The sequence below is a fragment of the Oncorhynchus clarkii genome, chromosome 31, assembly GCF_045791955.1.
Source record: "Oncorhynchus clarkii lewisi isolate Uvic-CL-2024 chromosome 31, UVic_Ocla_1.0, whole genome shotgun sequence".
Lineage (NCBI taxonomy): Eukaryota > Metazoa > Chordata > Actinopteri > Salmoniformes > Salmonidae > Oncorhynchus > Oncorhynchus clarkii.
In genome coordinates, this window is record NC_092177.1 from 25,587,665 (window position 1) to 25,602,668 (window position 15,004).

Sequence of the window (15,004 nt, forward strand, 5' to 3'; positions counted from 1 at the left end):
ATATTAAATTCTGTCATAGGACTGCACCCTGCAAGCATGTTTCTGAGAAAAAAGGAGCGAGAGAAAGAGAAAGAATAGAGGTGGAGAGTGAAGAGAGAGGGGGAGAGAGGAGTGAGGGGGAGAGAGGGGGGAGAGAGGGGGGAGAGAGGAGTGAAGGGGAGAGAGGAGTGAGGGGGAGAGAGGGGGGAGAGAGGAGTGAAGGGGAGAGAGGAGTGAGGGGGAGAGAGGGGAGAGAGAGGAGTGAGGGGGAGAGAGGGGGGAGAGAGAGGGGGGAGAGAGGGGAGAGAGGGGGAGAGAAGGGGGAGAGAGGAGTGAGGGGGAGAGAGGAGTGAGGGGGAGGGAGGGGAGTGAGGGGGAGAGAGGGGAGTGAGGGGGAGAGAGGGGAGAGAGAGGAGTGAGGGGGAGAGAGGGGAGAGAGGGGGAGAGAGGGGAGAGAGGGGGAGAGAGGGGAGTGAGGGGGAGAGAGGTGAGAGAGGGGGAGAGAGGGAAGAGAGAGGAGTGAGGGGGAGAGAGAGGGAGAGAGGGAAGAGAGAGGAGTGAGGGGGAGAGAGGGGAGAGAGGGGGAGAGAGGGGAGAGAGGGGGAGAGAGGGGAGAGAGGGGAGAGAGAGGGGAGAGAGAGGAGTGAGGGGGAGAGAGGGGAGAGAGGGGGAGAGAGGGGAGAGAGGGGAGAGAGAGGGGAGAGAGAGCAAAAGAAAGGAAAGGAGAACAGTCTGTGACAGAGAAGAACATGGAGGGAGGGAGAAGGAGAGATAGAAAAATATTTTCTTTCTAACTTTCTCTCTTTGTACATCTTGTTTTCTCTATATGTCTGTGTGTGTTCCCAGCTGTTCTGTGCTACTGTTAACGACCTCTTAATTGTTTTCTAACTCATTAAGATGCTGATGTTTTAATAGTAATTAATCTGTCATTTGTCCATATACAAATATGGACCACAGAGACTTCTCCGAAAAGTATCCCTCCCTTAATCCAGTGTCAATGCAGAACCCTGTTGGAAGGAGACACTGTGAAGGTACTTCCTCTCATCACTGTTAATTGCTTATTAACTACCGTTAATTACAAGGCTATAGCTGTGGGATTTGGCTTGTCAGAAAAGAGCTTCTTGATGTTGATGGGAGTTAAACTCTCCCTCTTTCTAAATCATAAATGTTTTAGAAGTTTGCTTGGCGTATGTATATGTTCCACCAACGTTGAATTGTCCGACATAACTCCACTCTCCACCTCTCTCTCTCTCTCTCTCTCTCTCTCTCTCTCTCTCTCTCTCTCTCTCTCTCTCTCTCTCTCTCTCTCTCTCTCTCTCTCTCTCTCTCTCTCTCTCTCTCTCTCAGTATTTCTCTCTCAATTTCAATTTAATTTTAAGGGGCTTTATTGACATGTTAAACATACGTTTACATTATGCTCACAAAAGTTCCAAAAGAATAAAGACATAACAAATATATGATGTCTATATACGGTGTTGTAACGATGTGCAAATAGTTAAAGTAAAAAGGGTAAATAAAGAAACATAAATATAGGTTGTATTTACAATGGTGTTTGTTCTTCACTGGTTGACCTTTTCTTGTGTCAACAGGTCACACATTTTGCTGCTGCTTTCGGTGGCCTTTCTCAATAGCCAGGCTATGCTCGCTGAGTCTGTACATAGTCAAAGATTTCCTAAATTTTGGGTCAGTCAGTGGTCAGGTATTCTGCCGCTGTGTACTCTCTGTGTAGGGCCAAATAGCATTCTAGTTTGCTCTGTTTTTTTGTTAATTCTTTCCAATGTGTCAAGTAATTATCTTTTTGTTTTCTCATGATTTGGTTGGGTCTAATTGTGTTGCTGTCCTGCGTTTGTGAATAGAGCCCCAGGACCAGCTTGCTTAGGGGGCTCTTCTCCAGGTTCATCTCTCTGTAGGTCATGGCCATGTTATGGAAGGTTTGGGAATTGCTTCCTTTTAGGTGGTTGTCGAATTTAACGTCTCTTATCTGGATTTTGATAATTAGCGGGTATCGGCCTAATTCTGATCTGCATGCATTATTTGGTGTTTTACGGTGTTCACTGAGGATATTTTTGCTGAATTCTGCATGTTGAGTCTTAATTTAGTGTTAGTCCGATTTTGTGAATTCTTGGTTGGTGAGCGGACTCCACACCTCACAACCATAAAGGGCAATGGGTTCTACAACTGATTCAAGTCTTTTAAGCCAGATCCTAATTGGTATGTCGAATGTTATGTTCTTTTGATGGCATAGAAGACACTCAAAGGTATATCACCCCCTACCTTGTCACAACATAACTGATTGCGTCAAATGCATTAAGAAGGAAAGAAATTCCATGAATTAACTTTTAAGAAGGTACATCTGTTAATTGAAATGCGTTCCAGGTGACTACCTCGTGAAGCTGGTTGAGAGAATGCCATGAGTGTGCAAAGCTGTCATCAAGGCACACTTTTTTGGTTTCTACATGATTCCATGTGTTATTTCCTAGTTTTGATATCACTGTTATTCTACAATGTAGAAAATAGTAAAAATAAAGAAAAACCCTTGAATGAGTAGGTGTTCTAAAACTTTTGACTGGTAGTGCATTTGTGTATTGTTTTAATGATTTTGGTTGGAGAGGTTTCTCAATTTCTTTCTTAGGTTGTTGCATTCTTCATCAAACCATTTGTCATTGCTGTTCATTTTTTTTCTTAGGTTGTCTGCTTTACATTTTTAGATTTGATTGGGAAGCTGAGAGGTCAAATATACTGTTTAGGTTTTCTACTGCCAAGTTTACACATTCTCTTGAAATGTTGTTGCCCAATTGTTTTTTTGGTAGATTTCCATACTATTTTCCTTCCATCTATAGCATTTATTAATATTATACAGTTCCTTTGACTTTGATGCCTCATGATTGAGCATAGCTCTGTACAAGTAGAGTGCGATTTTGCTTTGATCTGATATGGGTGTCTCTCCCTTGTCTGCTCTCCATTCTCTTGTTCCCCCTTCCCCCTCCTCCTCTCGTCCAATGCTATCAACCCCTCCTCTCTCCAGATCTTATTAACTCATTAACTTTTTTCATTATTTTTAATAAAATATAAGTTATGACTCCAGCCCCTCTGGGGTCTAACATCCCATCCCCATCCACTCTTTCTCTCTCTTTCACTTCTCCCCTCCTCTCCAACTCCCTCTCTTCTCCCCTCCCCTCCCCTCCTACTCCCTCTCTTCTTCCCTCCCCTCCTACACCCTCTCTTCTCCCCTCCAGCACCCTTTCTTCTCCCCTCCTCTCCTCTCCTACTCCTTCTCTTCTCCTCTCCAACACCCTCTCCTCTCCCCTCCTCTTCTACTCCCTCTCTTCTCCCCTCCTCTCCAACACCCTTCTTCTCCCCTCCTCTCCTACTCCCTCTCTTCTCCAATACCCTCTCTTCTCCCCTCCTCTTCTCCTCCCTGTCTTCTCCCCTCCTTTCCAACACCCTCTCCTCTCCCCTCCTCTTCTACTCCCTCTCTTCTCCCCTCCTCTCCAACACCCTCTCTTCTCCCCTCCTCTCCTACTCCCTCTCTTCTCCAACTCCCTCTCATCTCCTCTCCTCTCCAACTCACTCTCTTCTCCAACTCCCTCTCATCTCCCCTCCTCTCCTACTCGCTCTCTTCTCCAACTGCCTCTCTTCTCTTCTCCCCTCCTCTCTCTATTCTCCAACTCTCTCTCTTCTCCCCTCCCCTCCTCTCCTTGCATTTTGAACATAACTTAGTTAATTATAATCGAGAATTGTTCCTTTTGTTTTGGGTAAATTATATTTGCTATGTAAAATTATAGAGCCCAAAAGATTGGAGAAGTGGTTTATGCATACATCTCCACTTTGGATCGATAACTCTTCGTGTTTTTGTTTGTTTAGAGTTCCCAGAAGTGGTTAGATTCTTTAGATTCTTCAATTACATTGAGCTGATTTCTGACGTGCTGTTCCTTCTTTTACAGTAGTGTACACTACTGGTCAAAGGTTTTACAACACCTACTCATTCAAGGGTTCTTCTTTATTTTTACTATGTTATACATTATAGAATAATAGTGAATACATCAAAACTAGGAAATAACACATATGGAATCATGTAGTAACCAAAAAAGTGTTAAACAAATCAAAATACATTTTATATTTGAGATTCTTCAAACAGCCACTCTTTGCCTATGGACAATTATCTTAACCTTATATCTGTCTCTGTAGGCCGGGCTGTGAGGTTAACACTAGCCTACTATCTCTCTGTTCATTTTAGGCCTACATTCCTTAAGGACTCCTTGGGTTGGTGAGAGGGTCGGGGGGAGGATAGATGGCGGAAGCGGATGTTCTGTTTGAAACTGATGGTGCGTCGTGTGGAGAGGAGAGTGGGAAGGAATGGATAAAGAACAGGAAGGGAAACAAGAAGTCAAGTGAATAAAAGTTCTGACTCTTCTTTTAAGAGTGAGGGTTTTGGACCGAAGGTATGGAACGCCATTTGGGTCTTTGCGTGTCAAAAAATATACGCGTCAAATAACACAATTATATTATAGCACACTCATACTCCATTTCATGTCTCCACATTCCAACACGCCAGCCTCGTTTAGCATGATATATTCCATTGTGACATAATTCCGCGATATGTATTCATTTACATCACTTTCAATTTGAGACTTTTATTTTGAAGGCGAACCGCAAATTACACTATTGTAGCTAATCCTTATTGTGGCTACCTTCACATAGATGGGTCCGACCACCATTAATCAAATAAGAACTGTCTTATAAATTAAGGTCATTTTAGATGACACCTAGCTATATAGTTAGCTAGCTAACGATAAGTACTGAAACAGATTATGTCGTTTTGCTATGTTTTTGGGGAAGAACATTGTTTGCATCCATCAGCTAGCTCGCTTTTTTTAAGACCAGCATTTTTCCAGAGCTTGGGGACGTGTGTCTGCGCTCGTGCGGCAGTGACAGGAGAGCGAGACAAAACTTTACCAGCATCATAGCATACGTATCGGGGAATCGTTGTGGCATATGAAATACGAGTGATACTGTAATCAATGTGTAATAACTACGTTAAAAGAATCATGAACGTGTTAAATTATTATGTGACGTGCAGTCATATTCAGGTTCTGATTGGTCAACAAGCTTATTTGACACGCAAAGACCCAAACGGCGTTCCATAGGAAGGAGATACCTGGAGGATCCGTTTGATGTCTCTGTGAGCATCCTAGATGTGTTGGAAGAGGTTGCATCAGTGAGAAAAACGAGAGGTGCGCTTCCTCTGAGGAGCAGAGGGAGGGTGCTTTGCTCCTCAAAAAGATATCGGATTGGAATGTGTGCTGTGTGGATCTTCGAAGCAGGGCGTCTGTCAACGGGGTTGTCTCTGGGGTGGCGCTAGAAGTGAGTGTAAAGGATACAACTGAAGAAGTAGATGGAGTGATCGGTGTATACCGACTGACCTGTATAGTGGTTCTACTAAGCTATGTGGAATTGTTTTAAGGTCATACCAAGGATCATTTAGCTATTTGATTTAGAATTTTAAAACCCCTTGAAGTATTAAAGATATATATTTAGCCTTTCTGCTATTACAAACACATTGAATAACAAACTTCATCGAACAACAGATAGACCCCCCCAAAAAATGAAAAGGAAGTTTGTTCTGAAGTGTCTGTCCTTTTTCTGAGAGATACAAGAAAGATCCGGAAATGTACTTCAACCCTTTGGCACTAAACAGTCTCCATATATACTTCCTTACATTTTTTTCAACTGGTACCAGGACCTTCAGACAAGTCTGTCCAAACTGTTTGGATGCTGCAGACAATTTTGTGAGAAGACCGATGTTCGGGATGTCTCATGGTCTGACAAACGGCGCTCTCTAGCTCTGTCACCTTTCACCGCAGATACAGAAGCTGATCGGCTGATGGAGATGCGTCCAAACTGACAGATTTCTATGGGGATTTATGTGGGGACTCAGGGATTTGACGGCAGAGGAAATACATGGAATCCTGTCAGGTCTCTGATCCTGTGTGATGGGGGATGTGATTTGGACTGTGACGGATGCAGCGGAATAGAATTGATGTACAGTATCTATTTTTGTAATTTATTTATTTATTTATTTTTTTGGAATTTTACCCCTTTTTCTCCCCAATTTCGTAGTATCCAATTGTTGTAGTAGCTACTATCTTGTCTCATCGCTACAACTCCCGTACGGGCTCGGGAGAGACGAAGGTTGAAAGTCATGCGTCCTCCGATACACAACCAACCAAGCCGCTGCTTCTTTAACACAGCGCACATCCAACCCGGAAGCCAGCCGCACCAATGCGCCGGAGGAAACACCGTGCATCTGGCCACCTTGGCTAGCGTACACTGCGCCCAGCCCGCCACAGGAGTCGCTGGTGCGCGATGAGACAAGGACACCCCTACTGTCAATGACATTACTTTCCAGGTATCAGTGTTCCAGAACAAAGTGACTTGTGGGCTTCCCCAGTCACTGCTTATTGGTTGAAGGGATAAAAATAGTCTCATTCTAGTTCTGCGGTTAAAGGTCCCCGGGATTCCTTGTTGCAGATTGTCCATGATATTTAGATGACTCCCAGTGTCCTGGGGGAGAACATAGAGAAGTGGATCACTGTTATGAAACGTTTATAAACTCATTCATCGTTTTTAGATGTCTTACCTGTCTGTGATTGATCCCCTGGGCTGGGTGTCTGAGTTAAGTTGGCTGGTCCTGGGCTCAGCTTTCAGGACAGGTAGGACACTGAATCCTCCTCACAGATAGACACAGGGTCAGCGCCATCTGACACACAGGATATAGAATGACACAGGCTATCAACAGTTTTATAATAGGCTACAGATAATTAGACAGGTGATTTATTTTTATCTGTACTTGTTTTTGCTCACTGTGCCAAGTGGAAGGTATGGTTGTTCCTCTGACTTCCTGTACCATCATCATCACACCGGTCTCACCTGGCCCCGCCCTACAGGAAGAGGTGTGTTCACGCAGCAGAGCGACACCCCCCCCTCACCTACCTCCCCCGCACCTGAGAGGGACACAAGACCAGAAGACCAGAGTTGGCTATTCTGTGCACACAGGCTCACTATTGACCTAACTCGCTAGACACAAGAAAATACAATATTTTGGAGTTGTTATCAGTGATTGTGTATGTTCCGTCACCGTGTGTGTTGTCTTTCTCCCTGTTCCTTTTACCCGTCGTGGTCCTGTTGTGGGGCGACGCTGGCCTGCCCCTCCCCCTGCCGTATCCATAGTTACCACAGTGCAGCAGGCGGGCGTAGGCGGACCTAAAGTCTCTGTTGAGGGCAGCGTAGAGCAATGGGTTCAGAGCTGAGTTGATGTACCCCAGCCACAGCACCACAGAGTAGGCTGCTGGGTAGTCCTGCATCCTCAGACCCATGATAGTAAACAGGGTGAAGTAGGGGAACCAGCACACCATGAACGCTCCGATCACTGCTGCTAGGGTCACTGTGGCTTTGTGTTCCCGTAGAGCCATCGCTGTTACTGAGGTGAGTTGACGAGGGGGTGACGAGGGGCTGTTGTTGTTGAGGTTGGGTCGTGCATGGATGATGCGTCTAGCCTGGGCCCGGGCGATGCGGAGTATGCGGAGGTAGTTCCAGCACATGATCAGCAGGGGAAGGTAAAAGGTTAAGGAGGCGTCCACCGCAACGTATGAAGGGTTCAGCTCAAACTTACACTCCCTCTCCTCCCCCGGGCCGCGGTTCTGCACACTGCCGTCCACAGTGTTCCAGCCCAGGTGGATCGGTAGGAACGACACCCCCAGCGACACCGCCCACACCGAAGCCATCGTTATGGCTACCCCCCTCGGCAACACCAGCGACGAGTATCTAAGGGGTGCGGTCACGGCCAGGTATCGGTCCACGCTGATGGCCAATAGGGTGAGGATAGAGGCAGTGCATAACATAACATCCAATGAGATGTAGATGTTGCAGAGGGTTGGCCCCAGCGGCCAATCGCTGAGCTGGAGGAGGGCGGAGAAAGGCAGGACCAGTATGCCAAGCAGCAGGTCAGTGATGGCGAGGGAAACGATGAAGCAGTTGGTGAGGCAGCGGAGACGTCGTGTGGCGCAGACGGCCAGACATACCAGGACGTTACCAAACACCGTCAGCAGAATGAGCAGGGACAGGGTCACACCTAATATCACCACTGACAGCATCCTTACTGAAGTCCCAGTCCCTACCCTAACCCCTACACCCAGTCTCAACCCTAACCCCTGCCCTACACCCGGTCTCAACCCTAACCCCTGCCCTACACCCAGTCTCAACCCTAACCCCTGCCCTACACCCAGTCCCTACCCTAACCCCTACACCCAGTCCCTACCCTAACCCCTGCCCTACACCCAGTCTCAACCCTAACCCCTGCCCTACACCCAGTCTCAACCCTAACCCCTGCCCTACACCCAGTCTCAACCCTAACCCCTGCCCTACACCCAGTCTCAACCCTAACCCCTGCCCTACACCCAGTATCAACCCTAACCCCTACACCCAGTCTCAACCCTAACCCCTACACCCAGTCCAAACCTAACCCCTGCTCTACACCCAGTCTCAACCCTAACCCTTACACCCAGTCTCAACCCTAACCCCTCACTTACACCCAGTTTCAACCCTAACCCCTCACTTACACCCAGTCTCAACCCCTCACTTACACCCAGTCCCAACCCCTCACTTACACCCAGTCTCAACCCCTCACTTACACCCAGTCTCAACCCCAACCCCTCACTTACACCCAGTCTCAACCCCAACCCCTCACTTACACCCAGTCTCAACCCCAACCCCTCACTTTCACCCAGTCTCAACCCCAACCCCTCACTTACACCCAGTCTCACCCCCAACCCCTCACTTACACCCAGTCTCAACCCCAACCCCTCACTTACACCCAGTCTCAACCCCAACCCCTCACTTACACCCAGTCTCAACCCCAACCCCTCACTTACACCCAGTCTCAACCCCAACCCCTCACTTACACCCAGTCTCACCCCCAACCCCTCACTTACACCCAGTCTCAACCCCAACCCCTCACTTACACCCAGTCTCAACCCCAACCCCTCACTTACACCCAGTCTCAACCCCAACCCCTCACTTACAACCAGTCTCAACCCCAACCCCTCACTTACACCCAGTCTCACCCCCAACCCCTCACTTACACCCAGTCTCAACCCCAACCCCTCACTTACACCCAGTCTCAACCCCAAACCCTGCCCTACAACAACAACTCAGTCCAGTATCCTTCAGATAATACTTATCTGGGTGTGTCTATATCCATACCAATGTGCGTAGATGGACATTTATCTTTGTGTTTGAACTATTTTCCTGAGTATGTTTGGGCATATTTCACATCTATTGGAGTGTATATGTGGTCAGGATGGAGGAGTCAGTTCATCATTACAGATCCTCTGATTGAAGGAGCGATGAGGAGGCTGGTGACTGGTCCAGTCTGTATGGGATGATGGGTTGTAGAACAGCTCCCTCTGTTGGTGACTGGTCCAGTCAGTTTGATGATGGGCTGTAGAACAGCTCCCTCTGTTGGTGACTGGTCCAGTCAGTTTGATGATGGGCTGTAGAACAGCTCCCTCTGTTGGTGACAGGTCCAGTCTGTATGGGATGATGGGTTGTAGAACAGCTCCCTCTGTTGGTGACTGGTCCAGTCAGTTTGATGATGGGTTGTAGAACAGCTCCCTCTGTTGGTGACTGGTCCAGTCAGTTTGATGATGGGCTGTAGAACAGCTCCCTCTGTTGGTGACAGGTCCAGTCTGTATGGGATAATGGGTTGTTGAACAGCTCCCTCTGTTGGTGACTGGTCCAGTCAGTTTGATGATGGGTTGTAGAACAGCTCCCTCTGTTGGTGACTGGTCCAGTCAGTTTGATGATGGGCTGTAGAACAGCTCCCTCTGTTGGTGACAGGTCCAGTCTGTATGGGATAATGGGTTGTTGAACAGCTCCCTCTGTTGGTGACTGGTCCAGTCAGTTTGATGATGGGTTGTTGAACAGCTCCCTCTGTTGGTGACTGGTCCAGTCAGTTTGATGATGGGTTGTAGAACAGCTCCCTCTGTTGGTGACTGGTCCAGTCTGTATGGGATGATGGGTTGTTGAACAGCTCCCTCTGTTGGTGACTGGTCCAGTCTGTATGGGATGATGAGTTGTTGAACAGCTCCCTCTGTTGGTGACTGGTCCAGTCTGTATGGGATGATGGGTTGTAGAACAGCTCCCTCTGTTGGTGGCTGGTCCAGTCTGTATGGGATGGTGGGTTGTAGAACAGCTCCCTCTGTTGATGACTGGTCCAGTCAGTTTGATGATGGGCTGTAGAACAGCTCCCTCTGTTGGTGACTGGTCCAGTCTGTATGGGATAATGGGTTGTTGAACAGCTCCCTCTGTTGGTGACTGGTCCAGTCTGTATGGGATGATGGGTTGTTGAACAGCTCCCTCTGTTGGTGACTGGTCCAGTCTGTATGGGATGATGGGTTGTTGAACAGCTCCCTCTGTTGGTGACTGGTCCAGTCTGTATGGGATGATGGGTTGTTGAACAGCTCCCTCTGTTGGTGACTGGTCCAGTCTGTATGGGTTGATGGGTTGTTGAACAGCTCCCTCTGTTGGTGACTGGTCCAGTCAGTTTGATGATGGGTTGTTGAACAGCTCCCTCTGTTGGTGACTGGTCCAGTCAGTTTGATGATGGGTTGTAGAACAGCTCCCTCTGTTGGTGACTGGTCCAGTCTGTATGGGATGATGGGTTGTTAAACAGCTCCCTCTGTTGGTGGCTGGTCCAGTATGTATGGGATGATGGGTTGTTGAACAGCTCCCTCTGTTGGTGACTGGTCCAGTCAGTTTGATGATGGGATGTAGAACAGCTCCCTCTGTTGGTGGCTGGTCCAGTCTGTATGAGATGATGGGTTGTTGAACAGCTCCCTCTGTTGGTAGCTGGTCCAGTCTGTATGGGATGATGGGTTGTTGAACAGCTCACTGTTAGTGGCTGGTCCACATTAATCTTCCATATCACTCAAAAATGAATCTGAACACACAGAGAAACAGAAAGTTAGACAGCGCCATGTACCATGACCTGTATACTGCAAGGAGAAACTTTACCATGATACTTACAAATGCAGTTACTTCCACTATCAGAAAATATAAAGCAAATCAAAGGAAATGTTGCCCACTGGGCACAGACGTCAATTCAACGTGTTCAAATCAAAATCACATTTCATTTCTCACATTTACCGAATACAGGTGTAGATCTTACTGTGAAATGCGTACTAACGAGCCCTTAATTAACCAACAGTGCAGAGTTTTTAAAAAGTAAGTAAGAAAAATGTGCTAAATAAACTAAAGGAAAAATAGTAACACAATAAAATAACAATAACGAGGCTATGTACAATGGGTACTGGTACTGAGTCAATGTGCAGGGTTACGGGTTAGTTCAGGTGATATGTACATGTAGTTAGGGGTAAAGTGACTATGATAGATAATAAACAGAGCAACAGTGTATGTGAAGAGTATGAAGGAATGTGTCCATGTGTGTGTGTGTTGGAGTGTCAGTGTAGTACGTGTGTCACGCCCTGACCTTAGATATCTCTGTTTTTCTATATATTTTGGTTGGGTCAGGGTGTGACTAGGGTGGGTACTCTAGTTTTTGTATGTCTAGGGTTTTTGTATATCTAGGGGTTTTGTATGTCTATGTTGAACTGATATGGTTCCCAATTAGAGACAGCTGTTTATCGTTGTCTCTGATTGGGGATCATATTTAGGCAGCGCTTTATCCAACTTTCTGTTGTGGGTTCTTGTCTATGTTTAGTTGCCTGTCAGCACTATTTGTATGGCTTCACGTTTCGTTCTTTGATTAATTTTTTTTGTTCAGTGTTCATTCATTAAAAGAGAATGTACGTATACCACATTGCGCTTTGGTCCATTCCATACGACGATCGTGACAATGTGTGAGTGTGTGGTTAGAGTCTAGTGAGTGTACACCGAGCCTGTGCAATGGACTCAGTTAAAAAATACAAATAAATAAGAATAAAATGAGGGGGTCAATGCAATTAGTCTGGGTAATTAGTCCGGATAGCCATTTGATGAACTGTCTTATGTCTTGGGGGTAGAAGCTGTTAAGGTGTAATGATTGGGCGGTGAGTCGGAAGCAGATGCAATGTTTTAATAAAACAACAAAACCAAGAACACGTGTGTCCATAATGATGTATCCCAGGACCGGTGGTTAATACTCTGGCCATGTCTTACGCCGGAGGGGAGGAGCAGGAGCAGACGTGACATAAGCAGCCTTGTTGCTCTGGTACCGCTTGCTGTGCAGTAGCAGAGATAGCAGTCTATAACTTGGTTGGCTGAAGTTTTTCAAATTTTTTAGGGCCTTCCTCTGACACCGCCTGGTGTAGAGATCCTGGATGGCTGTGAGCTCAGCCCCAGTGATGTACTGGGCCGTACGCCCTACCCTCTGTAGCGCCATGCGATCGAAGGCCGAGCAGTTGCCATACCAGGCAATGATGCAACCAATGCTCTCAATGGTGCAGATGTAAAACTTTCTAAAGATTTGAGGGCCCATGCCCATGCTTCTTCACAACTGTTTGTATGTGTGTGGACCATTTTAAGTCCTTAGTGATTTGGACACAGGAACTTGAAGCTCTAGACCTGCTCCTCTGCAGCCACGGATGGTGCCGTTTCCTGTAGTCCCTGATCAGCTCCCTGGTCTTACTGACATTGAAGGAGAGGTTGTTGTCCTGGCAGGTCACTGACCTCCTCCCTGTAGACCGTGTCATCGTCGCCGGTGAACACATATCTCTCTACCGAACACACACACACACGCACACACAGGCTCCCATACTCTGTCGGACTCTTGGCAAAGCTTCCTTCCCATAGTTTATGTCCATATCTGGGCATCCTCCAATGTGTAGTACTGGCCTGACATACCCCCACTCCAGACTGCCTTCCCACAGACAGGTCACAGAGGGGTGTGTGTGTCTGTTTGTGTATTTGAGGAACTATGGGTGTTCACGTTTCTCTTTGTGTTTCAGAGATGAAAGGACTGGATGGGTTTTGAGAGGTGAAAGGACTGGATAGGCTTTTGAGAGACCAGAGATGAAAAGACTAGATGGGTTTTTGAGAGGTCAGAGATGAAAAGCCTGGATGGGTTTTGAGAGTTCAGGGGTGAAAGGACTGGATGGGTTTTGAGAGATGAAAGGACTGGATGGGTTTTGAGAGATGAAGGGACTGGATGGGTTTTGAGAGGTCAGAGGTGAAAGGACTGAATGGGTTTTGAGAGGTCAGAGGTGAAAGGACTGAATGGGTTTTGAGAAATGAAAGGACTGGATGGTTTTTGAGAGGTCAGAGGTGAAAGGACTGGATGGGTTTTGAGAGGTTAGAGGTGAAAGGACTGGGTGGGTTTTGAGAGATGAAAGGACTGGATGGGTTTTGAGAGGTCAGAGGTGAAAGGACTGGGTGGGTTTTGAGAGGTCAGAGGTGAAAGGACTGGATGGGTTTTCAGAGGTCAGAGTTGAAAGGACTGGATGGGTTTTGAGAGGTGAAAGGACTGGATGGGGTTTGAGAGATGAAAGGACTGGATGGGTTTTGAGAGATCAGAGGTGAAAGGACTGGATGCGTTTTGAGAGGTTAGAGATGAAAGGACTGAACGGGTTTTGAGAGATGAAAGGACTGGATGGGTTTTGAGAGGTCAGAGGTGAAAGGACTGGAAGGGTTTTGAGAGGTTAGAGGTGAAAGGACTGGATGGGTTTTGAGAGGTCAGAGGTGAAAGGACTGGATGGGTTTTGAGGGGTCAGAGGTGAAAGGACTGGATGGGTTTTGAGAGATGAAATTACCAGATGGGTTTTGTGAAGTCAGAGGTAAAAGGACTGGGTGGGTTTTGAGAGATGAAAAGACTGGATGGGTTTTGAGAGGTCAGAGGTGAAAGGACTGGATGGGTTTTGAGAGGTCAGAGGTGAAAGGACTGGGTGGGTTTTGAGAGGTCAGAGGTGAAAGGACTGGATGGGTTTTGAGAGGTCAGAGGTGAAAGGACTGGATGGGTTTTGAGAGATGGAATGACTGGATGGGTTTTGAGAGATCAGAGATGAAAGGACTGGATGCGTTTTGAGAGATCAGAGATGAAAGGACTGGATGGGTTTTGAGACGTCAGAGGTGAAAGGACTGGATGGATTTTGAGAGATGAATAGACTGGATGGGTTTTGAGAGATGAAAGGACTGGAAGGGTTTTGAGAGATCAGAGATGAAAGGACTGGATGGGTTTTGAGAGGTCAGAGGTGAAAGGACTGGATGGGTTTTGAGAGGTCAGAGATGAAAGGACTGGGTGGGTTTTGAGAGATGAAAAGACTGGATGGGTTTTGAGAGGTCAGAGGTGAAAGGACTGGATGGGTTTTGAGAGGTCAGAGGTGAAAGGACTGGGTGGGTTTTGAGAGGTCAGAGGTGAAAGGACTGGATGGGTTTTGAGAGGTCAGAGGTGAAAGGACTGGATGGGTTTTGAGAGATGGAATGACTGGATGGGTTTTGAGAGATCAGAGATGAAAGGACTGGATGCGTTTTGAGAAATCAGAGATGAAAGGACTGGATGGGTTTTGAGACGTCAGAGGTGAAAGGACTGGATGGGTTTTGAGAGATGAAAAGACTGGATGGGTTTTGAGAGATGAAAGGACTGGAAGGGTTTTGAGAGATCAGAGATGAAAGGACTGGATGGGTTTTGAGAGGTCAGAGATGAAAGGACTGGGTGGGTTTTGAGAGATCAGAGATGAAAGGACTGGGTGGGTTTTGAGAGATGAAAGGACTGGATGGGTTTTGAGAGATCAGAGATGAAAGGACTGGGTGGGTTTTGAGAGGTCAGAGGTGAAAGGACTGGATGGGTTTTGAGAGGTCAGAGGTGAAAGGACTGGATGGGTTTTGAGAGGTCAGAGATGAAAGGACTGGGTGGGTTTTGAGAGATCAGAGATGAAAGGACTGGGTGGGTTTTGAGAGATGAAAGGACTGGATGGGTTTTGAGAGATCAGAGATGAAAGGACTGGGTGGGGTTTGAGAGATCAGAGATGAAAGG

General features: G+C 47.0%; 1 protein-coding gene across 1 annotated transcript; it reads right to left on the bottom strand.

The window, feature by feature from the left end:
* Positions 1–6,676: 6,676 nt before the first annotated feature.
* LOC139390838 (histamine H2 receptor-like) lies at positions 6,677–8,132 on the bottom strand. The gene is made up of 3 exons (XM_071138234.1): positions 7,118–8,132; positions 6,910–6,983; positions 6,677–6,739 (listed from the first exon to the last, which is right to left on the bottom strand). Exons 1-3 carry the CDS (start codon positions 8,130–8,132, stop codon positions 6,677–6,679), a joined length of 1,152 nt encoding a protein of 383 aa, XP_070994335.1.
* Positions 8,133–15,004: the final 6,872 nt, after the last annotated feature.

Excerpts from the sequence above, each read along its gene's own strand:
- LOC139390838 (XM_071138234.1), bottom strand. The coding sequence starts at position 8,132 with ATGCTGTCAGTGGTGATATTAGGTGTGACCCTGTCCCTGCTCATTCTG. Across the intron at positions 6,984-7,117 it reads GGAGAAAGACAACACACACG|GTGCGGGGGAGGTAGGTGAG; the intron begins GTGACGGAACAT and ends TGTCCCTCTCAG. Across the intron at positions 6,740-6,909 it reads TTCCTGTAGGGCGGGGCCAG|ATGGCGCTGACCCTGTGTCT; the intron begins GTGAGACCGGTG and ends CCTGTGTGTCAG.